Below are 27,945 nucleotides of genomic sequence, written 5' to 3'. Positions count from 1 at the left end.
TACTTCCACAGTTTTTCCAAGATGAAAACACAAAACGTCTCTCGACTCGTCCATTTCTGTTCTCAGATCAGATTGAGTTTGGTGACAATGAGCACACGTACACACTGGTCAAAGCCCGCACACACACAGAGTCCCTGTTTGTCAGGGCTCCAGTCCAAACTGGCAATGGGTTGACTGGACAGAGTGACATTCTGTAAGAGATTGACAGATCCGGCCACGCCCACATCCACGCCATCCGAGTCCTTCTTACTTCTCTGAGCTGGATATTCACTTGTAATGACATGAAAAAATATTTGCATGATTATCTTCAAATAAACAACATTCAGACTAAATCCTGAAACAGTAACAAATGGTAACTTACTACTTCCATAGATGTAGGTTGCCTGCTCCCCCTGCCGTCATAAAAAGCTCTCTGTTCTGAGGTAAATGCCTCACCTGCCAGATGGTCGATTTATGAGCCTGAAATGAAGAAAAAAAAAAAGAACAAATGACTTTCAGAAAATGTCTTATTCAATTTAATTTACTACTATCATTCCTCATTCCCAGCCATTCCCAGATATAAATCATTTACATTTACATTAACTAAAAGTGAAGCCCTGCTTCAACTGCTGATCTCTCAGAAGTGGACAAATATTTAGAGAGAATATTAAGTGAATATATGTGTCAGGCTAAGTGAATTGTTGGTGAGCCGGGCAATGCACAAATGCGGCTGTGTGTTTTTTGTCATCATTTTCCCACAAAAAGCCGCGCTCCACCCACCTCTTGGCACGTTTCTTATTTTGGGTCGTTGACACAAAGCCACAGACAAAGTAAGACAAACACTTCCAGCTGTGAAAACAGTCTGAATAGTGTATGGCACCATTTCCCTCCGAGTCTTACGAATGTAATAATGCTGAGAGGAATTTTACATTTTCCCACACATCTGAGCCAAACACCCCTCTGGCTCACTCCACCCAAGTCAATTACCTTTTCCGATACAGAGGCGAAGCCTTTCGTCGGGTGCTGGGTCCTCATATCAAAGATGTGGAATTTTCCCTCCAGAGATGTGGCCACCAGCTTGTTCATGTTGATGTCTTTCCTGTCGAACTCGACACTGCATACCTGGCCATGATGCAAAAGAAAACCTCCATATGTTTATCACATGGGATGACATACTGGAGGAACAAAATACCGAATAAAGAAAACAATGAAATGGATAGAATAACAATGAATGGGAGAAGAAAAGATTTGCACGAATGTATGCACGTGAAATTTCCATTCCCTGACAACTGTGGTCTGCCTCAGTCAAACTCCAGTGGCCAGCTGTTTGTGAAGATCATTTCTGTGATTTGTACAAAACAAAATAACGATTTTAAAAAATATATTTTTTCTGAAAATATTTGTTTGTAAAATGCATGTAAAATCCACCACTCGCAGGTATTCCACAGCTGTTTTGGTTTCTGTCTAATTCCTGTATAAAGTGCATCTTAAAGGCTGCCAAAACTTGCTTAGCTTTTTTTTTTCCCAAAGACATTTTAAATGTCAGCAGTACGTTTCAGGGGTGAGCTGAATCACAGTCAGTTTGAGGTCCCATTTTCTTTAAAATAACTGTAATTTTCCTACGATGGTGCCTCGCTGGCTGGGCTAAAATATTCAAAACTCCCATGATATAATTCACATGAGCTACATCAATGCTGCAGAGAATATGTTGCTCATTCTTACAATTGGATTAACAAGCCATCTTTTAATATGCACGTGCACCTCACCCCATTTTTAATGTTGGTCTCCCAGCGTAGAGACATATTCCGCAGGTCAAAGAGTTTGATGTCCCCGTTGTCATAGCCAGCACACACACAGCGATCCTGGTCATTGAAGGCATGACCTGTGACACGTGTTTGGTTTTATTTGTAATGGTAAAGTAAGTAGAGTAAAACAGAATAACACTTTTACATCATCAGCTCCATTGAGGACATCCACATGTTTCCTGTCCATTTGATATATGTATAGGTCATGAATTTTAGTAATGTCAGTATTCATATCAGCTAAGAATGATGTCAAAAGCTGTCATACATTTTTTTGTTCGGCCAATGTAATCAAGATGTAGATGCTTCATATATCACGCACCAAATGCAACAGTCCAGCAGTCCCTCTTTGTTTCTCCTTCCACAGGCTCCATGTTGGCTACAGGTGAGTCTTTCTGTCGAGGATCCCACACTTTCACCGTCCCTGCAACACAAGGACATATAAGGCCTTAGCTGACATCACTCGCCACTGTTTTACTTTATTTGACTGAACGACGATGCCTGCACAAATCCAACAATGAAAAGCAGTCGTGACTACAACAAGGGAACAGACTTCCATTTACTGTAAATCTACATTTTCACCTTGCTCACCATACCGTTCAAATAAACAGAAGGCAGCCACGATTAGACTTTGGTAACCTGTAAGTGAGGGTTGAGCAGGTGTTTTCAAATACAGACATAATGCTGCTTGTTTACATTATAGTCCAAATATAAATATTAAATCTAGAACCCACTGTATGGGATTATCTGCAGTAAGATTAATTTCAATACCATCTCTACTGCCAGTGACTATCTCAGGTGCACCATCTCCAATCCCAAGCCCTCCAACACCATCGATACTATTCACGATTTCTTTGTGGGCCTTCACAGTGTACACCGGCACTTCAGGCACCTCAAGATCCCTGTGGACAACACAAATTCATCAGCTAGTAGTACATTTAGTCAATGATTATTCTCTAAGACTCATTAAGTCAGAATCTAATATTCTAATATAATCATAGCTATTAATACACGCCACATTTGAATTATATAACTGGAGTGTAAAATGGTCTGTCTGAATTAAAACCTTTTAATCCAGATCTGTTATTTTTGACACAAATGGTTACATCATCATGTGGATACAATACCATATATTGAGATTTCCATCAAAGTCCCCAGTTGCTATATGTCTTTGTCGAAGAGAAGTGGCCCCGAACGTCCCACACTTGATGGGTTTTGGTTTCTCTACCTGAAACAAAAGATAGATTGCTGGGGAAATTGTATTTATACATCACAAATCCACAACTAGATTCAACAGTCATATATTCATATTGTGCCATTAGCGGCCAAAAACGACGACTTACATGTGTAATAGAACTGGAACCTTTCTTTGCTGTGGTAACAGAGCCAATTGGAGTAAACATTTTCAATCAGCTGTGTGACACTGATGCTTGCTGTGTGGCTTTGTTGTCAACATCAGTACAATTTGGAGTAAATTAGTGTTTCTCTCACTTGTTATTACCGTTTCTCTGCATGCGTTTACAGGTTGTTGCCACCACATAAATGGCACCTTATACCATTCATGGAAGGGTATTCGACATGTGCTCAGAAAGTGTGTAAGTGAGGTGTAGGGATGTACGACACCACAACGACATTAGACAAAGTAAGGCACTGACTTTGTTGTCACTTACTTGTTGCTACGGAGACAGGAGGTTCTAACCCCCCCCCCCCCCAAAACCATGCACAATTTCGACCAGCAATAGCCAATTGAGTGTTTACGGCGTGTTTTCCGAAATTACCTCTTTGATAAGCTGTGCTTCTCCATGCTGCACTTCATATATTTGCATCACTCCGGTTCCTCTCGGATAGTTCCCCAGGCAGACGAACTTTGCGCTGCTTGGAATCCATTTACTGTCAAAAACGGTGTAGTTCAAACTTTTCTGAATGTGTGCAATTATCTGAGGCTTTGACAGAGGCGATGACATCTTTGTTGGTCCGAGGATAACTTGGAAAAAAATGACAAATTTGCTTCTTAACGTACAGAGGAATGCATTCAATGCAGCCAGCCTGCAACCGAAACTTGGGACCCTTTAACAGCTGATTGTGCGGCTGTCTCAAATATGCCTGATTATATGTTTGCATTTCAAGTGAAACATATACGTATTTACGACACATAACAATATTATATTAGGTGGTATTTTACTATATTAAGCTACTATACTGAAAATATGTGTAATTTATAATTTTTTAAAATTATTTTCAACTCTACAGGCGGCATTGAAGTTGCTGTTTGGGTCCTTTCTGTTACACGAGGACACGCATGCTTCTGTATCTTCGATCTGCCTCAGTTTTTATGTGATTTAAATTAAATGGAATCTGAAACAAATACGCCAATGGCCGAAGTCGCGGGGAAGAAAGAGGATACAGACTCCTTTACGAAGGTTAAGTCGAAAAAGAATCGGAAACGTCAGCGGGACGTGTCGGATATGGACACCGAGGGGGCCGGGGCAAGCAAGAGGCCACAATTTCCACCTATTTCTAGCGACAAACTGAGGGTAAGTTGGAGCTGTGATCACAGTGTGTTACCACTTACCTGTGTAACTTTAAAGACGTTGATGGTATCTGATTGTATGGCTTTGGGAGTTTAAAGATATGTGGTGGGCTAGCAAATAGTTTGATTTTGTTTGTTCGTTCGTTCGTTTTGTTTTCCCACTGACATTAAAATGAAAAATAAAAATGAGCGACTAGATTTACAACATTACGTACAACGTCTATGTGGCATTTGCAACCTATGGAAATACGTATTGACGTGCACAGTGGTGGGCAATAACAATGGAGGCATGTCAGTTTATGTGTATATTCAATATGAATGTCATTGCATTGTAAAAGCCGCTTGACAACACAACTGTAGTAGTCAATTGAACTGATCCTGAAGCTTCACCTTTCTATTTTCAACAAGTGAATAGACAATGAACAAAGCATTAACAGTGTAGAAAATTGAAGGTTTATTCGCATCCACATTAACGTTTCAAAAAAGTCTTATTTCAGTATTAATCATGATCTCAAGCAACAATCAAATGTCAAATCAAATCAAATATTTGAGATGCAGTTTCAGTGTGAATGTTATCGTGTAAGACAGTATGTGATGGAATCCTGTGTTTCAGGGGCCAGATGAGATGCGTAAAATCGCAGTCCCAGCTCACAGGTATACTCCGCTGAAGGAAAACTGGATGAAAATCTATACTCCAATTGTAGAAAACCTGCAGCTTCAAGTTAGATTCAACCTCAAAACTCGGAATGTTGAAATCAAAGTGAGTTCCTGCACATTTTGCCTGTGTAAGTTTCTTTCTGGTATCCAAGTTATTGTTTTGTAAAATTCCTTCTTCCCCCAGACATGTAAAGAGACCCAGGACATTGCCTCACTAACTAAAGCCGCGGATTTTGTTAAAGCATTTGCTCTAGGATTCCAGGTTGAAGTAAGTATATGGAAAGTTTGAAACCTATTTGAATAGGTTTGGAGTCATTTGAACCTCATCTGGGTTTGCGTCTGTTTCCTCTCCCAGGATGCTCTTGCTCTCATCCGATTAGATGAGCTTTTTCTAGAAACGTTTGATGTCACAGACGGTAAGATATCACCACTCATGTACAAGACAGGTTTCAAAATGCAAGATGTGTTCATTTAATTTTTTTGTCTGCAGTGAAACCCTTAAAGGGAGACCACTTATCCAGAGCCATCGGAAGAATCGCAGGGAAAGGAGGCAAAACCAAATTCACCATTGAGAATGTCACAAAGACTCGCATTGTGTTAGCAGAAACGTAAGTACTGTTCCAATACAGTGGTATTAGAACGTTCACACTGACTTAAATATGGCCGTTAACGTGGTTTCTTCCTTAAACTCCTCCCTCTGTCTTCCTACAGTAAAGTACACATATTAGGGTCTTTTCAGAATATTAAGATGGCCCGGACAGCAATATGTAACTTAATCTTGGGTAAGTTTTACACTTTCATATTTAACACATTTGGACTTGTTTGAAGAGACTCCTTGAGAAGTAATCCTTGATTATTTTTTTTTTTCTCTACCAAACAGGAAGTCCACCTTCAAAAGTTTATGGGAACATCCGAATGGTGGCCAGTAGGGCTGCAGAGAGATTCTGAGTGAGATTGGTTGAATTGTATTTGTCAGTTCCCCTGTTGGCTGCTGGAGCTCAGACTGTGGAAGGTGTTTTGGTGAGACACATTGTTCCGCTGTAATGGCCTCATGTTCACCTGCTGTTATAAGGCATGAGGAAAATGGAAAAAAATTATATCTGAAAATGTAAATAAAAATACATATTGACTGATGGATTATTCATTGTCACTGATGTGCATAAGAAAATGTATTTCTGCTGAATGTATTATGAGGGACAGAAAATGTATTTGTTTCAACATTTCAAAGTTTATTTAAATGTTATTTAATTTTCATATAGTATCAAGTTTCCAACAGTCCCCACAGCATAAGATGCAGCATGCAGAAAAGGGGGGAAAAAAGTTGTCAAAGTGAAATCTCATCAGATATCCCCACACAAACTAAAAAGAACCATCAGTCCCTCAGAAAAAGTAACACTCACAAACTAGCGCGGTCTGATCTTTGCAGACAACAGAGAGCCAGAACTGCATTTAACAAATACATATATACAAAAGAACGAGAAGGAAGAAAAAATCTAAATTCCCCTTAAAGTTGAGTACAGTGTGTGGCAGTTTGAGACAGGATCAGATATGCAACGTTTACTGAAATAGAAGCATCTGGCTCACCTGGATAAAATACAAAAAGTTACATGAAGTTCAACTCATTTGGATTACCTCTCATATTATGTGTTCATTTACCAACGTTTGGCAACATCCATATTGTATACCATTAAATTCTTAAATATATTAACATCACCATCCATGTGTAAACAAGAGGATTATTTAAAACAAAATGGATCTACATGCACAACTAAAATATTTCTATGTCATGCAAGCAACAGGAGGCCCAAGCCGTGCAGAGCTTTGGGAAAGGGGCCAACGGGTCGTTCCAGATTCCCTTCTGACGTCAAACTCCGGTCCAAACCAGGCGTCATGCCTCCACAGCAAAACAAAAAGCGACCCCAGTCTGTAGTTGGAAACTCCCTACGAAAGTAACACCCGATTTCATGATGTTCTCCCTGTTTATAGTGGATTAGGAGGGGGAGGATATGAGATAACTGACAGACGAAAGTGAGAAGCCAACTTTTGAAATGTGCTTAAAAAAAAAATACAGTCAATACCACGGTTAACCGTTCAGACACACAGTGCTGTTAGAGAAAACCAAACCCGCGGCGTGCTGACACAGGTAAATAATCTCAACGGCTCATGTAGACACAAGGTTTTCTTTCACTGATCAAGATGATGAGCTCACCTGCACCTCACCCAACACAAATCGCTATGTACTAGCAAAAATAGAGAATATTCACGCAAGACACATTGAATTTAGTTGTTCCCCCCTCCATCCCCTACTCACATGAAATAAGACAAAATACTCCACAACAGTTGGTTGGTGGTGTGAGCCCAGAGCTTTCATTGTAGATTGCCTTACGGATGCACGCCAAGCGAATATGTTCAGTCAAGAGTAAACCATATCAGTTTGCAGCCACAAGTTATTTTAGGAAAGACATTTTCTTGGCATGAATGGATCCAGCTATAGCCTGTTGACAGGAAACAACAATATACACATGCTGTAACATAAATAAATCTAGCAACATTATTATAAAAACAAACTCTTAGCAAAGAGTAACTGAAAGCTCTACTGGTCTGATCCAAACTTTTTAGCTATAACAGGAAAAAAAAAACATCTGAAATATCTGAAGTTTTGAATCTGGTGATTCTCGAGCCAGTTTGTCCAGCGTGAATAACAGCGGCGATGACAGTTAAGAACTTGGACTTGTTCATGGATATGTTCTGGTTGGCACTTCATACCCTACTTTCTAGTTGTACTGTAAGTCAAGTGTTAATATACTACACACTTCCCCTCACGAGACAACCATAGAGATACTTTCTTCTTTATAAAAGACAAACAAAAATAAATATCAAAAATAATTAACAAAAAAAGGATGAAATATGAACAAAGCCAGCCAGCCTCCTCTGTGCCCCCTTCTTTCCCCTCTCAGCCCAAATCAGAGACGCTCTTCTCATAAATGACAAATAGATGTCCTTCAGTCTTTTAAAGTGCTATGACCCGGTTATTAAGAGGACTTACAGTTCAATAACACTTCAAAGTTGGCTTCACGAGGCTCTGAAAGAAAAAGTGGCTTCACAGAGTGAGTGAAAAAAAAAGAGAATACTTCCATAGAGCGACACGGCCGGACGTCTTGAGCAGATCTTCAGAGATGGTGGAGAACGTGAGTGTCAAGGAGAAAGGGGGAGATTCAGTGAGCCGAGGAGCACCTCACACGTCCACCACCATCTTTTTGTGTATATCCAGACCGCCAACCCACCTGGCAGAGCAACGGAGACAAAAGCATCAGTTTCACAGGCAGGCAGGACACTTTCTTTCATTAGGACACTGATGTTCAGATACTTCTTTACCACATTTACGTCATCAAACGTCTGTTCAACGATTAAAAGGAAAGTTCCATTTAGTTTCAACCTAATCAGTGTAATACCTCTAGTATTAAGTAAGAACAGGCAATGAACCCAGACAGATACCCGCTGTAACCATCTGCAGAATATAAGCGCTTGTTGTTTGCTATTATCAGTATGCAGCATTAACGAAAGGATGTCGACTCAGCAGAGGTGTGGAGTCCTCATGGGACATTAGTCGTTGCAGTGAGAAATGCCTCCCAGTGAGCAGAGCAGACAATTAGGAGTGACAAGTGAAAGACTGACAAATGGCAGAAATAAACAAAGACAACTGTCTAACAAAGATTCAGCGAGCCACTTCAACTATAGAATGTGGGTGGAGTTCATTTAATGCACGTCTCAGCCATTTGCAGCAGTAATGTGTGTAGTTTGCTGATTGGCTCTTACTTTAGTTGGGGTAAAAACAATTTCATCTGACTACTATCGACCCTTTGAAAGAATCTATTTCGAGACCCTAAGTCTCCTTTTACATCCTCTTTGTTGCAGTTTCCTATAATACTCAGGATCTAATATTCCCCTGAAATCCTCCTTCCAGAACGAGAGCCTTTTTAGTTCAGGTCTCTGGAGATGCCGTTGTCAAGCATGTACCTTGTGTCTGTCAAGACTTTTGTCTGGCGACATTCATTTTTAGAAAATGTCTTCCAGCTGCTTCCACTGCGGTCCAACATATGCGTGATATTTTTCAGGGTTTGCTGTCATGACCGAGACTTTTCTTCTGCCTTAAGTTAAATTAAAGCCTTATCTGAAGCTGTAAGGTAGAAATGACATCACATGATAGCAGTTCTCCCAAATACAGAACTCGCCGATGTACATTTACAGCCCTGATACTACACTTCAATGATGACCTTTAACCTGCTGAACAATAGATGTGGATCCCTGGTATGATGGTATGGTAGATGTGCTTTCTCCTCTTCCAAATTCCTCCTGCTGCCTTCATCCTCCGGCATACATACAAAGACCTGCACCATTGGATATTTCAAAGCTTTTATATGCTTTATTCATGACAAAAAGGACAATAACCATCTTAGACAACCATGATTAATAATCTTAAATGTCATATACCTCGCTGCCTGAGATTTTTTGCCGCCAGCTATTTTCAAGTGTGATGGCAGTTGGTGCCATTGTTAGATTGCATTCAATGGTCTGTCTGCCTGCCTCACCTCTTTCTCTCTCCCACTCTCTGTCTCTCGGTTGCTCTACACTGCACCAGCATAAACCCGGAGTCCCCGAAAACCCAGAGTCATATGTGAGGATGTCTTCAACTTACAGCACAGAACTCTTCAAAGGATATTCTGCCGTCTCCGTCCTTGTCTGCATTGATGATAGTCTTGTCCACTATCTGCTGGAGCTGCGTGTCCTTTAGGTTATTGCCTACCATCATCTTCAGCACCTGGAAGAGTTCACCGTTGGAGATGTAGCCATCCTTGTCCATGTCGTAGATCCTAAAAGCGACTGTACGGTGGAAAGTGTAACAAGAGAGAACAAAGCTATGAAGTAACGTGTAAATAACGTAGTAGCAAAGCAGGAGGAAAACTGAAAAATGAAGATTACAAATTATAAATAAATCTAATTTCAGAAAAAAATCAAATCAAGCACTAAATGTTACGTGTGCTTGACTGGTTACTAGTGAAGGACGTCTTGCTTCAACAGCTAATAAGTCTTGTTTTCACAGGGACATTTGTAAAGCAGCAGGACAAACAGATCATAAACCACATGAGCACATTTTCTCCCTTGTGGTTATAATGAGGGTCGGTGGCAGCTCAACTCACATCGAAGTTTCTGTTCCTTGTCGCCCTTGACGCTGAAACTGTGAGACTCCCTCGATGAACTCTGTGAGAACAGAACAATCAGTGCTGCGGTTTCACAGCTAATTAAGCTTCTACATCTTCATGTTTGCTGTTTGTGAACATACTGTCCAGTGATATATTTACAAAAACGAGTCAATAAACACCACACAACAAAACAGAGTGAAAAGTTTAAACAGTAAATACCAACTTGACATGATTATCCCCATGAATTCATTACAGCAGTTAGTGACTTCAGGATATAAAGGTCTTAATGGGTTAATTCTGGTCAACCCAAAGCCACCCCAAAAGGCTTATTTTAATCAGATTACCAGTTTGAATTAATTAGGTGCTCTGCTAAGTCACAAAAACATTCTAATAATAATTAACTGCAGAATTAAAGAATGTTGTGAAAGTAAGGACCTTCTTAAATACAATGAAGTAGAGAGAGCAAAACCCTTTGTATCACTCTGTTATGTCTGACCTTTGAAGTCCACTTCCCCGTTCCCGTCTGTGTCGAATATGTCGATGACTCGTTGCACCAGCGGGTTCTGTTGCAGCTCCGGCAACGACATGAACTCCTCCACGCTGAGCGAGCCAGAGTTATCTAGGTCGAGTTTCTTAAACCTCTTGCCTAGCCTCTTAATCTCATCAGCATCGACTGGACATGGGGAAAAAAGAGAGAGAGAGAGACAAGATCTAGTAGTGACACTCATTTTCCTAGCACCAAATTCTTATGCATTTCCAAGATCGGATGTTACATGTTCAAGAGTTCACAGCATGGTGCCCAGACATTCCCGTGGAGTCAGGGCAGGCGTAGCGCAGCCAAGAAAAGAAGAAGACGGCTGAGCAAGACGCCTCGTGCTGTTCTCCTACATTGAAAATCTGAAATTCTACCAGTGTGAACCGCAGTGGGACATTTTAGTATCCACAGCTTACAACTAGGTCAAGGACGCTCGTGGCCCACCGAGGCCTGAGCTACCGGCTCCGAGCTGCAGACCCACGGGAACACAGTACAGTTTGTTCTGCTCTTCTCCAGAGATGTGGAATTGTTGCAACTATTGGAAAAGCTTGTGGAAACACTACAAAGAGCAATACTACAGTGTACCTAAAATAAGAAATACGATGAAAAAAGTACAAAAAGAGGAGAAGAGGTTTTGGCAGGCTGGTGCTTTTTGGTGCTTTTTTAAACAAGTGGGTCTGGATAAGCTAAGTCACACAAGGTCACATGATCCCACGAGCCAACCACCAACTACAACACTTCCTGGTTTCATCTGAGGTACGGTGTGACGCCGTTCATCTTAATACAAAGTTGGCTGAATGAAGAAAGGAGGGAGGGACATTAAATGGGCGTGACAGATTTATGGAGCCCAGAATTCAGATCATTGCCGTTCTGTGCAGGTTTATTGCCCCTGAAGAGAGCAGACGTGGAAAAGGTAACATTTGAGTTATAGTGGAAGTACTTCAACAAAGGAACACAAGGAAAAGCTGGTCTGTTGTATATGCTGTAACCAGTTGTTTGCGTTTAGTCATTCATCCATTCAGTCCATCCATTAGAGACTAATTCCAGTAAAAACTGGTACCTTTTGGATGTATGATGCACATTGATCATTTTGCTGAACAATTAAAAAGTGAACTATTCTAAGTTTAAGTAATGCAATAGTAGCCTCACTCTCATTTTACACAAACAAAAGACAGACGTGGGCTGTATTTTGGGTTTCAACGTTCAAATGTGCTGTGCTATCATCAATGACTCAGCAGAGTGTGAGTGTGGTGGATGGGGTACAGGAGAGAGGAGCAGGTGGGAGAGAGACCATGAAAATTTTAGACGGGTATTAGACATGACTGACGACCTACAGTAGGAGTAGACAAAATGCATTGTTGTAAATGAGGTAGTATTATTGTCCTAAACACAGTCAACAGTTGTGGCTTAACTCTCTCAGTGTCAGTAGAGCAGTGAAGTAGAACGGAGGGCAGGGTTGTTGTTTTTTCTGCTCAATGCATTATGTATGTCACCTGAAGGCAGTAAACACTACACAAGTCAAGAGGGTAGAGAACAGACTTCTAGCAATCCAGTTCCTGTCCTAAGATCTTATGTTCAAGTTGAGCATTACAGGTGGTTCAGTGTTTTCTATTGAAAAAAGCAAACCTCTATTAAATTTGTGTGGCTGATGGATGATGAAGCTTTTTGCTTGAGGAAACTAGATGGTTCTGTTTTTGTAGGAGGTTTCATGCTTCATGTTTATATGGTCCTGCCCAAACCCTGATTCACAATCAGATGTCTGCCACAGGGTTTTGTACATCTGTTAGGTGCAAATAATCAGTGCAGAGCTCCCGGCTTTTCTGTGCGAAAAGACGCTTCCTTATCAGCAGCCTTCTGTTTCATGTTGGTAGCAGATAACGCTAGGTTAGCAATGGTTATCTGTGCCACAGATAATGCTCAGTTCAATTGTATTTTAACCACATCTCTCTTTGTTAAATCTAGACAGCCACTGGCAAAGCTAGATTTGTTGCTTTGTTTGGGTTGTCTCCTGTGGACTCATTATGGTTTCCACTATAAGGAAGGGAGTAAACAATATAATAAGCAATCATGACATCACTACTAATAACAAAACAAAAATCAACAGTTCTGTTTCGCGAAATGCACAAGGAGCGAAAAGGAGCGCTTGAATTTCTCACCTCAACCCACCTACAGCACAGTACGCCAGCTCAGCAATCTCACCTCATCGGAGCATTTTTTATATTACGTCATAACTCCTTGTATTCCTCATGATCTTTCCTACACCGTGCACCCCTAAATCACAGTATTACATCCACTGAGGTGCGATTGGTGAAACGGGGAGCATCTGAACACTGCACCTCGATTCACTTTTGTCACCTTGTACATGTATAATTCAGGGCTGCAAAAGCTCAAGATCTGGGTGTTAATGAAAACCTTAAAGAATAAAAAGCAAACTAACTCAAAAAACCCACCAACATGTCTGATGCAAGCTGACTTGAATCACTTGAAACACCTGAATGATTCATGACTTGATGTTGCAGCCTTGCTGGGTCATTTGTCATGTTTGTTCTACATGAACAAAGATTTGGATTGACAGTTCTAAATTAAGCATACTAAACCTGCAGAGTTTATTGTAGAGGATGGTGAGTTCTCATACATGACATATCTTTCGAGGAATAAGTGTCCATATACATGATGGTTTGTGCATGATGGTTTGATAATTACATAGATGTGTGTGTTAAGTTACTTATATTTCCTGTAAATCAATGACATATCAATATATGTTATCAAGGGTGCAGCTATCAAACTATCACAGCATCTCCCTCTGTGACAGGAACGGCTGCAGAGCAGAGGCTCCTCATGCTGCTGCTACCAATGAGCTGCTTGTAGGGAGACCCAATGTAAGTGTGAGATGATTATGATAATCATATACTCCATCACAGACTTCAACACGCATTAATAAACCCTATTAGTATTAGTATTCCACCCTCAGCTACGTTACTAAGCAACTGAGCTTGATAGCCCCCAGAAGACATGCACACTAAACATAAAACTAAACAATGAAAGACGTTCAGGTGTACTGACACTAAAAATACACAAGGAGAGTTTATCAGAAAATACATGTTTTATAATTATTTGTGCTTTTATGTAATTATGAATTTAATTACACTTTGAACTGCTTTAAAACGTTTAAAACTGTATTGAGTAAAATTCAAATCTCAAGGCTGCAGGAAACATTACGGTCCATGTGAAGACAATGTAATACACCATTCAGTACGGAGCAACATCACTGATGTGCCACTGAATGTACTGGGAATGGCAAAAGTACATCCAAGACTCAGCTCAAGTAGCACAAGCTAACTATGAAAAGCAGCACAGCTGTAAACACAATATCTGCTTCCTCCCCATTTTGTTAGACTAACAATTTTCCCCAAAATGTCATTAATGAACGTGTCCACTTAAGTATGATCAGCCCTCACACAGCTAACCCAGCACATTAATGGAGACACGTGACTGCGTGAAAGTGAGAGGTCAGCGGTACAGTACGCAGTCCAGCTTAAAGCGGATCTGGTCTACACAAGGTGGGAGAGAGGAAACAGGTGGGAACATACACCTGAGAGCAGCTGAACAGCTGAAGATTGTAAAGAAAAACAAATACAAGACAGACAAAAGAGCAGATGAAACTGGGAAGAAGGAACCACTGTGGTTTATTTATTCAAGAGTGATGCTGCTGCACATAAAAACACTTCAAGTATCGACTTCTTCCTCTTCTTTTTAAGTTTAGCAAAAACAACTACAGAAGCCACAAAGAGTAGCTGAGGACTTTTGAAAGACAGATGGTATGTCAGGTATGTAACGTAGGAAATGGAAGATGTGCACTCACAGAAAGGTCTAATGAAACGATTGTCGAATTGGATTATGGAAAAGGTTTGACTCATACAAGGGAAAATAAAAGCTAAAAAATCTCTAAATCTGCATGATTACTTTTGATCTGTGTGCATATGCAACACTCTCATAATGAACTGCTGCTGAGCAATTCAGTTCACTAATCTGAACTAGTGTGAATTCTAATGGTGATATTGCTTTTTAATCCTCTGTAATTAAACAAATACAAATTTAAAATTGTCTGATGATGAAAATTTTTCTTGCCAGTTCCAAAGTTAATTTAGAGGATTGTACTACACATTCCAAAACTGGTTTGGTTTATCTGTAGCTCCAGAGCCGTAGGCTCTTCTCTCTCACTCTCTGTCGGTGTTTTCTCTGAGGCTACTGGTGAGAGCAGGCGATACAGCAGAGTGTGTGCGCTCCACAGAAGAGCGCTGGCACTTAGTGCATTAGGATGATTGCTCTGGCTGTTCGGATCATGTAGAGCTCGCCTGCATGGGCCAAATACAGGCTGAAACGGGGCAGAACACACATGGTGTATATTTATAGATGCGCAGTCATCAGAAAACCCCTGTCTCACCCCACCACCCCCACCAACAGTGACTCTGCCTCCCGCCCGCAGGGAAACCCCTAGCAACAAGGAACACCAGCGAGCTGCCCACCGTTTATTTTAGGCGGCCCCAGACGGACCCACGATGGTTTCTGGCTCTCTTCCTCTGTGAGAGCATTATGTGGCGGAACCGAGTGGGCGCTTGCATGCACTTTACTAAAGCGTGTTGTACTTAACGGGGTGTCGATGTGGTTTGTGTGTCTAATTATGCACGCTCCCACAAGTAGGCCATTAAATTCCCCCTGATCTAAGCTTGGCTAGGCCAGCAGTGATGAGACGCCGCACAGATAGGAGGATGAAAGCCTTTACAAAACTCACTGTCACTGTGTAACAATACAGTTACTTTATAATCAATCTTATCAGGCTGACATATTATTTTTATTTGTGATGACACATAGAGTTGAGTGGGTGTTGTACTTTGCTGGTTCTTGTCTTTTTGGGGGATAAAAGTTGTTTCCACTGGCAGCTAGTGTAACACTTTAAATTATGTTACAAGTAGTGCAGTAATCTTTCAGCTGACAGAATCTGGCCGTGTCGTGTGATATGAAAGCACGCGGATAAACGATGTATGTGGAAGTTACAAAAGCAAGTCACCAAATTAAATGTTTGAAGGTCATTCTAACAAGCATCTATACTGCAAGTACTGCATCAAGTCTCAGTTTTCATCTCTGACGCCATACATTTGCTGTGATAACAGTTTCTTGAAAATTCACTGTGAAAATAAACCACAGATATTTAACAAAAGGCGTAAATTAGTCTAACTATGGAATATTTAGCAATCACAAACAAGGCTAACACAGAAATGAAACACTAACATTCAGAGAAAGACTCCACTCCACCTTTCCTCAGTTGACAACTGCAAAAATGATTAACTTCATAAAAGCACATTATTCAAAGTTTTGCAATAACAGAGAGCAACAGTTCAAAATACTTACAGTGTGAGCACATCTCCAGGGGGTAACTGGCTTCATTTCCCTGAAGAAAGAACAAACAGGTACAGATGAATGTTATTAATCACATTAATTTTGCAGTTAGTGCAAGAATGGCCTCAAAATCTTCTAAGTTGATTTGAAGTTAATGTCGAGACTCATAACATCTGTTAAGAGTTCAAGATGCGCTGCCGGGTAACTCAAAACAAACTAATGGAACTAGATATTGCTGGCTGGCTAAACTAATCTCTTTTCAGATGGTAAATGTGGAATAAGTCCTGACACTTTTTGAAATGAGGTGTCAGAGCTCATCATTATGTAAGTAATTATACTACTTTCACTCTACACTACAGCAATAAAATGTACTGCCAAATATAACACCGAAGCCACCCAACCAGACCAACGGCGGATAACAGAATGTTATCTCACATTAAATGTAAACATCTGAGTGTGAATCAGACTGCTAAACATACTGCTGCTGTACATGTCTGATAGAAAATTTGAGTGACGTGTTAAAATCTATTCTTTGTATGGATGAAAACGTAACAGTGAGGTATACACAGTTCTCTCCACTGTCACACTGTCCCTCAAGGATGATTACATGTGCAGCCTCTATCATGTCATGCATCCTATACACGACATGAAAACTTCTAGCTCAGTGCTAATGTTCTTTTAATGAACCGTAATATTCAAAGACATGCACTGGTTGTGTGTGTGTATGTGTGTGTGTGTGTGTGTGTGTGTGTGTGTTGGGAGGGTGCCTCCATGACACCACAGTGTGACTGCTTGCTGAGTAAGGCTAAACAACAGAGTTTGTGGAGACTCCCTGCACTCTGCAGCAGACAGTGATGGGGATCCTGCAGCTCATACTTAAGGCAGAAATGTCCTGCTGACAGTTATTTCATTTCAGTAACCTAATGGTGCTTTCTTCAACAACGGGATGATCAGAGAGTGCACGCAGAGCTCATTGTATGTGTTGTTGTTCATTTGTATCCTACTGAGGTAAATCTCATGAGGCGACACATCATTTGTTACTGCAGTTACTGCAGCTGAAGCTCAGGTTTAGATTGGGTTGGGTTAGGAGAGGAGGTATGTCTGAGTGCTTTCCTTTGACATTAAGCAGACAACAGATACGCCTACAAGTACAAACACATATATGCATAAGTACATAAATATGTAAAAAGATCACTAAGTGAACTGCAAAACTTAAAGGCCTTACAATAAACACAAGCAATGCCCCCCCTCTGCAATGACCTGCAGATTAACTATACAGACTTAACTGGCTGGGAAATGTGAGTGCCAGTTATGTCATGTGGCTTAGTGCTGTGCTGCTGTTACAACAGCAGACTTACCTCAGTAAGAAGAAGTTGTGGTATTTTAGGAGCAGGAGACTGAGCTGACACAGGATTAGCCCGAGTGACTTCAACTCCTCCATATATACATGCTGACAATGATCAGGGATAGAATTACAAATGTAGCTAAACATGTGGCACCTGACTATGTTCCCAAGGCTGGGTCGGTGTCTCATTGTCACTGAGGAACAGCGACTATGTGACACTCTACTGATCCGTCCAGGGATACATCCTGTTGTTTCCCTCCCCTGCACAGTCTGAATCCACTACACAACACTATACACACACACACACACACACACACACACACACACACACACACACACACACACACACACACACACACCTGAGTGTGTAGATCGGTTGTACATTTGACTAAACCTCAAAGTTGAGGTGCCTTGTAGTTAACGTCAGACGTTCCAATTACACAAAAATGAACCAATACTTAGGTAATTAATTAGGACTTGAACACCATTTAAGGAATTGTAATCTAATATTATTACCACCGTTAATCTACTGTATAACTGAGAGATGTTACTGCTGGTTGAACATCACTAGGTAGCATTAAAGAGACAACAGTGCCAGTTACAAGCTGGTTGTAGTGTCTCTGAAGGTTAGGAGACTTACAGCAAAGCAGCTTTGGTGTTGAGGATTACAGGTTTACAGGGTCAGGAGTAACTCTGGTCATGTCTTTTGAAACTAACCTCTTCATGCAGCCTCTATTTAACTGCTCTTTTTCATGCTAATGGAGCATGTCAGAAAGGATGATAAAATATTCCAGAAAGAGAGACATCCACAGAGTGAAAAGGCATCTTGGATGCAGAGAGGAATAGAGGCAGGAAGAGAAGGAGACTTGTGTTGCCTCATCAATAATGTATGCTTCATTCAGAATCAATTAGGCTTTCACACACAAAACATGTTTTACATATTGAACAGTCTGGCATCATTGCTGGTTCAGCAGTGCGACAGCCAGCCCCGAAACTTATTATAGACCTACAGAATCCGGTCATAACATGAAGAGGGTAGGGAGAATAGCACATGGCGCTGCGAACTTTGAAAGGTATCTTTGGCACAAAATAAAAATACATTAAATCCTCTCACAGAATAAGACAAATAAAACTGAAGGATAGGTACGAGGGGTTATGACCATCACTATATTTAAAAAAGCTGAGATCTTCATCAATAACTAATTAAACGTTCATCTACCACTACAAAAACTATATTATTTCTGGGACATTGATATTAATGCATGAAAAGGTTTCTAAATACTTGAAATGGGGTGGCTGTGGATCACTTGGTTGAGCGGGTTGTACACTGTTCACATGTCCTTGGTCCACGTGTCATTGGGCAAGACACCGAACATGAAATTGCTCGTGTATGTGAATATGAACACATTGTCAAGGACTTTGGCACCATGAAGGGAACATTTTCCTTTTCCCATAATCCAACACGTTTCCAATAGCTGTATGAAAATGGTGGTGATGAATGTTGAATGCTGAAGAACCCACAACATGCTCACCTGTCACAGGCCATGGAAAAAACTGGGGCAGTGTCAGCTTGGAGGAAAGCTCCTCAGACAACATGGGTACATTGACGTGCACATCTCCATGAATGGAATGCGCTCACTATGACATAGGTACCTGTGCAGGATATGGTGCAGGCTGTGTGTTAATTAGACACAAAAGCATAATACCAGCTATATAGAACACATATTCCTCATTCGTTTGTGTTCAGTGATCATGATCTTAATCAAAATTAAAATATCCCACCTGTGTAAGAGAGGGGATTACCTTGACAAAGAAACAATCACTTGTAGGCACTCTGACAATATCTAAGTACAGAGACAGACAGACAGGTATGTTCAGTGTATGAACACCTGGTTGCACACTGATTTGCAGTTTGGTGGCATCAATCTGGGGCAGAGCAGTGGTATGACACAAGCACAAACTCTACTCAATCACCTTTTTGTGCTGATTTTATAGTGTAATATGACCCATCATTTTGCAAGAAATGAAAAAAATGTAAATGTTGAAACACAATGGTGCCTTCTTTGCTAGGTCCGTGCTACATAGAACGAAAATTTGAATCAGCTCCTGCACATAGCCAAGAAGAATATTGTTGAATATGCAATAAAAGATCAGTGGCACACACCACTCCCTGAATCCCATCAGTGGTGCCTGGGATATTGAATAAAGCGATGAATGGGGGGACAGAGAGGCCAGCATAGATTCCCTGCCTGTGCCCATGATTAATTCCAGGCTCAAACATCAGATTCAGCCTCAGAAAGCTGCTTCAGACCAGACTGCTTGATAACTAAACCTTTTTTTCTGGTGCAGTACATATGTTTGATTCAGACAAACCCAGTCAGTACAGACCCAGTCTGAGTCTGTACTAGATCCAACATGACACATGAGTACATCATTAGCATAGTTGATGATTAAATGTCAAAATGTGCCAAAGCCTACATGCAAGGCTGTTTTCCTGTATGAAGGTTTGCTTCAAATAGAAAGCCCATTCAAGACTGGTACAAAAAAACTCAATAAGCTACTCCCAGTGTTGCTGACCTGCTTTCTATGGAGAGCAAGACAACCAGACTTTGTAAAAAAAAAAAAAACACTGGTTCAACACTGTTTCAACTGAATTGAAAATAATGGTACTTAACATATTAAACCATTCAACATGGACAAAGGAATTTGAGGAACATATTGTTTAAAATAGAGGAAATAAAAGGTTTATTGGCTTTGGTTGGGTTGAGAATTACTAAACGACTTTCCTCATTCATGAAAATTTGTTAACACAGCTGAGCTTTATGATCAAGCAGAGTTAAAGACAGACAGACAGATAGATAGAAACAACTGTAAATAGAGTTCAGCCCTACATCCCTTCAGCAGACAGAAAAACAGATAAATAACCTGCTGTCTGCATGTCACCAATGACACACTGTTCAACACAGACAGGGAGCAATGGAGATGATGGGAGAAAATGAGCTACATCATGCTGTTTCACTCTTTTAAAAGATATATTGTTGTAGTCATCATATATAAGGTTCATGAGAGTCAAGTGCAAATATGAAAATAATTACCAGATCCTAACTGCCTGAAGGAACTCTAGCAGGGCTAATCCTCTCAACCATTTCTATCCCTGACTTGGGCTGTCTTACATACCTACACAGGGTATTTAAGGGCAAACAGTGCTATGTTCAAACATTCTTTATTCTTTTGTATTTTTTGAAGAGGCACATTTTGGATGTAATCGTCAAAGTGATCAAAATGGTTGGAATCCTTAATGAGCAGTGTATTCAGTGTCCAAACGGGGCAATGGTCCATAATAGTAGTGCTCGATTCAACTGCTGACCGTCTCAGACTATTTTGACAGACTTTATGAAAGGGATCTCCATAGAGACAGATGTGTCAAAAAAAACACTGATTCAGACAGATTTACTTCAGTGAATTTAACAATGATGAAGCTAATCAAATTGGGCAATAAGTGCAACTGACCACACAGAGCAGAGATGCTTCTTGGCCACATTTAGGTTTTGAAAACTGCCTAAATACACCTAAATTTGCTCAAACTGCAAATGCAGTGTGCCAGCTGAACAGCCGTGAAGCACCAATCCATCAAAAAGAAGCCAATGAATACAGCTCAGATTTATTAGTTTTGTTTTATTTAAGACCAGACCTGCCAGCAACAACTGCCAGTTCAAGCATTCTTTCAGGGTAAATATCGACTGAGGTGAGCTGAGGAGGAGTTGATGAATGGTAAATTTATAATCGTGCAACACAACCAACTACCCTTACCGAGCAGACATACCAGACAACAGGATGTTTAGTGTGATTTGTACCTGTGCCTGCTGGCCCCACAGCAAACCCTAAGAGTGCAGCAATGCAACAGCCAGTGGTGGGAATAAATCCAGATTGAGTAGGTTGGAAGTCACTGTAGCTCACACAGCACTGATCATCACTTCTACTGCTGGTATGCTGCAGCTTTTATCTCTATTACAGTAGCTACAGCTCAGTTCCTATGTGGGTGGTTCTCGATTGCTTGGCAGCATATGGCCGCACAGCATCATATCATTCAACTTCAAACTGAAGCAAATGTGTGTCCCACAGTGTGGCTCCAGCTCCCAAACTGCCAGTGCCTCTTCAGAGTAATTAATTTGGACAGGCCATACACTGTTTTAGGATGCAGACTGTTTTGATTTTACGTGTCTGTTTAATGGGTCCATTAATATTAAATTCTTGAAGCGTCTACTGTGGCTTATAAGTCGGAAATGGATCAGTGGTTAGGGAGATATTTGTTAACATTTGCAATTATCAGCCTATCAACTGGTAACTGAAGATCATTTCACCCCAGTGATGCGGGCTCCGACCCCATTGTGCATAAAGGCCATAGAGGCTGTGCTGCACGAGATGTTTTCAAATATTCACAGAGGGTTGACTGCCAGAGGCGGAGAGAAGTTAAGCAAGATAAAGCACTGGACACAGATATGAAATGGCAAAATAGTTTGTCAAATTTTGAGTATGTGGAGGTCAATGTAAATATTGTAGAGAACCCACACAAACTGGGTTATAATGCTGAGTTGAGAGTTGCTCTCCACAGGCTCTCAACAATCAGACCTGACCAATCAACCAGTAGCTGACATGCTCCTGTCACTCAAAACCTGTGCTGTGTTGAAATTCCACACTCCCGTGCTACTTAGGGTGTTAACATTTTAGACACACAAAAGTATGGAAATTGAGGATGTAGCTAAGAGTAGGTGGTTTCAGATAGTGAGTGTTATTGATCACTACATCACACACACACACACACACACAGAGTCCACTGAGCCGGTTATGGGGACAGTAAGTTATGATCCAATCCTGTGGCTACTACTATGGCGGCTCCCTGCTCTACATTTTTTCTTACAAACGTTAAAAAAAAGTATTTTCATGACAGTTTATCAGTTAACAACTTGTCACAGCACTCTATTGTGTATGTCGAGTGCTAACTTAGACCATCCCCCCGTCTGCTACGTTAAAATGTGCCACTCAGTCGAAGATCTGTGTCACGAAAAGTCATTTGCACAGGCCCCGATGCTGAGAAGAGTGAAAGCTGTGCCGGAAGGAGATTTGAACTATGTGGGCCACGGGCTCCAGGCTGCCAGCCGCCTCGAGGCACTGCACAGAGGGACACGGAGCCAAAAGTGGGTGAGCAGAAGCTTTTCCTCCTTTCCGGACCTCCATGAACTCGACTGGTAACTCCACGGAAATAACATACGAGCTGTCATCCGCCTCGTTGGTCGACACACTGAAACGCAGGCCTGCCCACTGGTGTGTTTACCAGGCGGCAGGCGGTGAAAATAGGAGCTGCTTACCATCTTGCAGGTCGGATGATGAAATCGAGGCGACGTGAACGGAAGAGCGCTTACAACAGGAGAGAGTAAGTAGTCTGCCGTGCGCTGGCGAGAAATGCAAACGTGTCGGTTGAAGTAAACTATGAAGTGCTCCCAGTTTCAGACACCGTTTGCTTGTCTGTCTCTCAGCCCGTCGCTGAAGGTTTCACTGCAGTGGCCAAGCCAGGGAGACCTGCTGGGAGGGGACAGTCCGCGGAGGAGGCAGGCTCGGTCGGTTTGTCAAGCAGGCGGTGGCGAAGGGGAGGAGAGAAGAGGCGAACGGGGGGAGGTGCAGCAGCACTGTACATCCGGGACTTCCAGGTTATGTTGCTGTATTTATATTTTTACCTCGTGAACTGGTTTGTGCTTGCGCGCCCCCCTGTCGGCGGTATGACTATATTTCAGTATGTGGCTGCTCAAGCTTTTTTCAATGACCTAGTACATTCAACCTCAATGCACACAACTGACAGATGGACAGTTTGATGTAATCCCATGAACCTGAGGCTGCCTATCAATAGAGTCGACTTCTACCTTATGCACAGGCACGAAGTCATTGTGGAGTGTTGTGAGCCATGGTGGCTTAACATATTATGACGAGGTGGAGTGAAAGAAAAAAAAAATACTACGTAAGACACTGCAGCGAATACCAGTTAGTGGCAGGGTTGTCTTTTCATTAAAGAAATAATTCATTATTTCTTTGGTAATACAAAAAAACAAAATATGACATCTGAGGCTGCACCAATATATTTGAAGCTCATTATGCAAACATACAAAGACAATTGTCTCCTCTGTCAATGTCATTCTGAGTTTTTCAGGAATGTTTGGAAATAACCATAAAGAAAGGGAAAAGCATATGGCGCCATTTCACCCTTTATTAACTTGCATAGGTCAAGTTCCCAATAGGAATAATTGTACGGATATTTCCACCAAAATATATACAATCACATGATGACATTTCAAACCATTTGTACAAAAAATACAATTTTAAAAATATTTACCTCACTTTACCCCAAAAAATATTAAGAAATGAGTTATTTAATTTACAGGTCATGTTCTGAATATTTGAATTGTTAAAAAAATCTTGGGAAGAGGTAGAGAGGGCATACAGACTGCAAGCTGTATACACAAATACAAAAAATGTCCACATAACATACTGTATTAAACTGCTCAGAGTAATACTAAAGATGAAAACACATACTGCAGCAGCACACAAAGGAAAAACACAATATGGGGTCTTTTTTTCTGTTATATGAGGTCCAGGTCAGAGTTCACAGGAGCATGGGGAACACAGGGTATGATGACATTGTATCTGTCATCTGTGCTGAGTATATGTGACTATTTCAGCCCACTGAGGGCACTACATTAATAGAATGTATTACTGATGTGTGAACATCAGACACAACATAATACCAGATGTTATATTTTTAAAAGCACACAAGTATAAAATAATATGTATAATAATAAAAATAATATATATTTTTTCATACTTGTAAAGGAATGTTTTTGTATGTTATTGTTTTTGTATATTTTATTTTTTGTCCCAAATGTCCCAGAGATAGTGGGAACAATTCCTGGATAAAATTCCATTGACAAGCAGTGCAGTCATTCATGTAATGTCATGACAGACAGACCAACAGGTAATCTTTCCCTGTAAGGGTTAATACAGACGTCTTTACAAGCACCATTTGTAATTTCTGCTCCCAGATACTGCGGTCAAATAAACGGGCACAGGTGCACTTTCACAAATATAGTACTGTACGGCACAAACACATATGTCTGAACAGACTGCTGAGGCTCAGCAGATGTTGTAACTGGACTCGTGAGTAAATTCAGTACATACCTACTTAGAAGTCCTCCCTGTATTATTTCACTATCAATTAATGTGTCATATTATTTTTGAACTTTTGTAATATTCACAGCAAACAAGGCAACATCACCACATTTTACAGTGACTGCCATGGGATCAAACGTGGCTGTAAATATGACATCTGAGATGAATGATGAAAGAAACATTACACCTTGTCTTTGCAGAGAATGCACTGATCTTTCCGGCAGCTCCTCCATCAGACAAATGTCTCCTTGTTGACCCACATAAGTGTGCGTGTGTCATTTGGTTTGCACTCGTACTCGATGCTGTTGAAGCTGTTTCCCCACTGGCAGTGGTCCCTCTTGTTGTAGTTGTAGTACTTCACCTGCCACACTGTTTCAAACATTCCCGCTTCTGTGAACTGAGGAGGAAATAAGAGAAACATATTTTACAGCCATGTCAACTTGAGCTGGTTTGATTGTGAGCTGTCACATACAGACCGGACAATGGTTTCTGTGATCACAACATTTCCGCATCATGAATGATTTCATTTTTAAAGACCGGCAGCATCTAGTGGTGAGGTTGCTTATTGCAACCAGCTGATTAACCTTCCCCTCATGCATTTTGTGCTAATAGGAGCTCCCACAGTTGCCTAACATGACAAATTGTTTAATTAATGTTTTAAACATACTATGGTTATGGGAAGCAGGTCATGTCCATGGAACATGACCTGCTTCCCACGGAGATATGTACATTCTAATACCTGCTTGTCCTTTCATGCTAAACTGAAACATAGTTCCAGGTGATTATGCACTAATGAGAGTGATTGGATTCCAGCTCAGGCACAGACACTTTTAGTTCACTTGACAATCTTTTTCTATGCTTGGTTGGTGCTGATCAGGTAGTGCAGAATGGGTTTCACAGCATTTTGTTAATGAAAAATGCCTCTTGACGCATGAAATGACACCTTCTAAACCAGCAGTGTCACCCTGCTCCTATACCCCTGATGACCTGAATAAATCTCTCTTATGGTCTGCAGAGATACAGAAGCGGAGCTACTTATTTGAATCAAGTGAGTAGGCGCAGGTGACAGGTAAAACCTGCAGGATGGGTGGCCGTCAAGGACCAGTTTGGACACCATGAGAGGAAACAAAATATTAAGGTGGCTGAAAGTCACTTCAAAGCACCATAAAGCAAAGATGATCATCACAAAATTCTATATATTATAATAAATACATATTATGGACACTTTAAAACATGTAGTCTGAACACAGATTGGCACTGCACCGCCTGAAATGTGAAGGTGAAAGGAAGATGAAGCGCACTGACTTTCCAGATGGACACTCACAAGTCATTACACAGACGCACTGTGGTGCCCCAGAGGCCCCTGAGTGTGAATCAAACAGCTGTGTAAAACACACACAGACACTCAACGACTCTGTTCTGGGGGAGGTCAAACATTGAGTTTCATCCTGTTTGTGAGCGTGTTCACCTCACAGCTTTAGACACAAGATGAAGTCATTTTGAACTGAACATTTACATCACGACATGCGTCATGCATTCAAACAACAGCTGGGAGCTGGGTCCTTATGTACAGTCGCTCTGCTGGTTTGCAGCTGTGCGTGGTATTCGTTCTGCTATTTGAACAGAAGATAACGTACAGTTTGTATTGGCAGAAGTTGGGGCTGTGACAAGAATGCATTTATCTTCAGCTTGTGCTCGTTTTTTACTAGATGCTATGTTCAGATTCAGAACATCTCTGCTTTGTTTCCTGTACCTGTATGCTGATTTGAACGGGCTGCCTCTCTCCACTCTTGGTGTGTGCCACCCCTTCTGTTTCATACAGGCCTGTGTAGATCACCGACTGTGGATCTTTGGACTGCTGCTCCAGGGGGAAGGTCACTCCACCGACACTCATTGACCTGCACACATGATGAACGAGAGGATGAAAGAGATTCAGCTGTAGTGGCCGTTTGTCCAGAAAGAAAATCTAATCAAAATGGAATCAAAAGGCCACTTATGCACCAAGGGCATAGTGTTGACACAGGTGAATGAAGGTCAATGTCCAATTCAGGTTATTGTACTATGGGTGATTTATTTAATCCGAAATCAAAATATCCAACAAACAAAAGTACAAAGGATGGTGAAACGCTGGTAAAAAAACAACAACAACAACAACAACATACACTACCCCGGTGTGTCCTCCTTGTGATATACCAAAAAATATGATCAATAAAACTCAATTATAACAAACAAGACTGATCTAAATTAAGGTTTAGCAAAGAAAACAAAACAGTAAACAGTAAATGTTTAGAATGACAATGTATCATTGCAAAGTAATTAAATCGCTCCAATATCAGCGATAACGTTTAAATGAGGGCACAAAAATGCTATGAATCATGCAGCTGCTCCGTGTGCCCCAAATTCATGCCAACATCCTCTGAAGCGTGATCTATTTTTATACGCCCATTCAGGCATGCCTGCTTCACAGCTTGATATTAGGATGTAGAGACTAATCCTTATTCGGAGATACAACGTTCATTACATAATCAAGGGTTGTAGACAAATCACAGGGGCAACGCTGACACAAAGCCCAGAGACTACAGTCCTAATCTGTGCTGGATTTGACAAGCAGCCAGTTGGATTTCATGCTGCCTTCTAGTGCTCCTCGTAAAAGTCAGTTGCTCATGAATCATGGAACTCATGAGATCCAGCTTTTAGCCACCTTAATGTCAAAGAGACATACAGATACAGAACTAATATAAATGACAACTGTATCACTATATGCACTCTTATGATTTATTGCTGTGCGAACTCTTAATTCTCACTGCTCCACTCCTCCTCATTAAGACCCTTTAAAAGACACATCTACACCTAAATACAACCCTTGCCATCTCCACAGCTGTGAAACTGTTCAGGTCATAAGTCATTGCATGCAGGGACTGAGCCTCATCCGTGATAAGTCAATTAACCGCCACACCGGGAAGCGCAATTAAACCCTTTTACCAGTAAAAAACAAACAAACAAACAAACAAAACTGCAGCACCTTATCAATGAAATCAGACAAATGACAAAACTCTGTCCACATTGTCTGATGCTGCGTCTGGACCAGTCAGTTGCATGGTCTGTGGCACTTCTAAATGCAGCCTGACTTGATATTTGTCTGCTAAAATCTCGGTTGATGATGATCCGGTCAGCCCGGAGCACCAATCGGAGGGTACCTACGTGGCCTCGACCGCTCCGGGTTTCACAACCACCTCGATTTTGTACTTTGACCCGGTCAACAGCTTGATGGTCCGCGTCTGTCC

General features: G+C 41.1%; 4 protein-coding genes across 4 annotated transcripts; 1 reads left to right on the top strand and 3 right to left on the bottom strand.

Moving 5' to 3' along the window:
• Positions 1 to 62: 62 nt before the first annotated feature.
• DNAAF10 (dynein axonemal assembly factor 10) lies at positions 63 to 3,745 on the bottom strand. Its single transcript, XM_078624179.1, has 8 exons — positions 3,560 to 3,745; positions 2,909 to 3,009; positions 2,553 to 2,683; positions 2,104 to 2,205; positions 1,746 to 1,861; positions 967 to 1,101; positions 362 to 459; positions 63 to 270 (listed from the first exon to the last, which is right to left on the bottom strand). Exons 1-8 carry the CDS (start codon positions 3,743 to 3,745, stop codon positions 63 to 65), a joined length of 1,077 nt encoding a protein of 358 aa, XP_078480305.1.
• A 384-nt stretch (positions 3,746 to 4,129) lies between these two features.
• On the top strand, positions 4,130 to 5,916 carry PNO1 (partner of NOB1 homolog). The gene is made up of 7 exons (XM_078624180.1): positions 4,130 to 4,315; positions 4,925 to 5,071; positions 5,153 to 5,236; positions 5,324 to 5,384; positions 5,459 to 5,576; positions 5,680 to 5,750; positions 5,849 to 5,916. Exons 1-7 carry the CDS (start codon positions 4,130 to 4,132, stop codon positions 5,914 to 5,916), a joined length of 735 nt encoding a protein of 244 aa, XP_078480306.1.
• A 2,287-nt stretch (positions 5,917 to 8,203) lies between these two features.
• On the bottom strand, positions 8,204 to 22,681 carry LOC144741669 (calcineurin subunit B type 1-like). Its single transcript, XM_078624175.1, is given in 7 exon segments — positions 8,204 to 8,249; positions 9,663 to 9,849; positions 10,167 to 10,203; positions 10,205 to 10,227; positions 10,666 to 10,842; positions 16,114 to 16,153; positions 22,586 to 22,681. Coding segments are annotated over 7 exon segments (606 nt in total).
• Positions 22,682 to 24,893: 2,212 nt separating this feature from the next.
• CNRIP1 (cannabinoid receptor interacting protein 1) lies at positions 24,894 to 27,942 on the bottom strand (the record flags this gene model as incomplete). The annotated part of the gene is made up of 3 exons (XM_078624181.1): positions 24,894 to 25,058; positions 26,415 to 26,559; positions 27,863 to 27,942. Coding segments are annotated over 3 exons (390 nt in total), but the record flags the coding sequence as incomplete, so codon positions are not given.
• Positions 27,943 to 27,945: the final 3 nt, after the last annotated feature.

Source organism: Lampetra planeri, unplaced genomic scaffold (genome assembly GCF_965212315.1).
Source record: "Lampetra planeri unplaced genomic scaffold, kcLamPlan1.2.h2 scaffold_651, whole genome shotgun sequence".
In the NCBI taxonomy this organism is placed as follows: Eukaryota; Metazoa; Chordata; class Hyperoartia; order Petromyzontiformes; family Petromyzontidae; genus Lampetra; species Lampetra planeri.
This window is presented reverse-complemented; position numbering and strand designations above follow the sequence as displayed.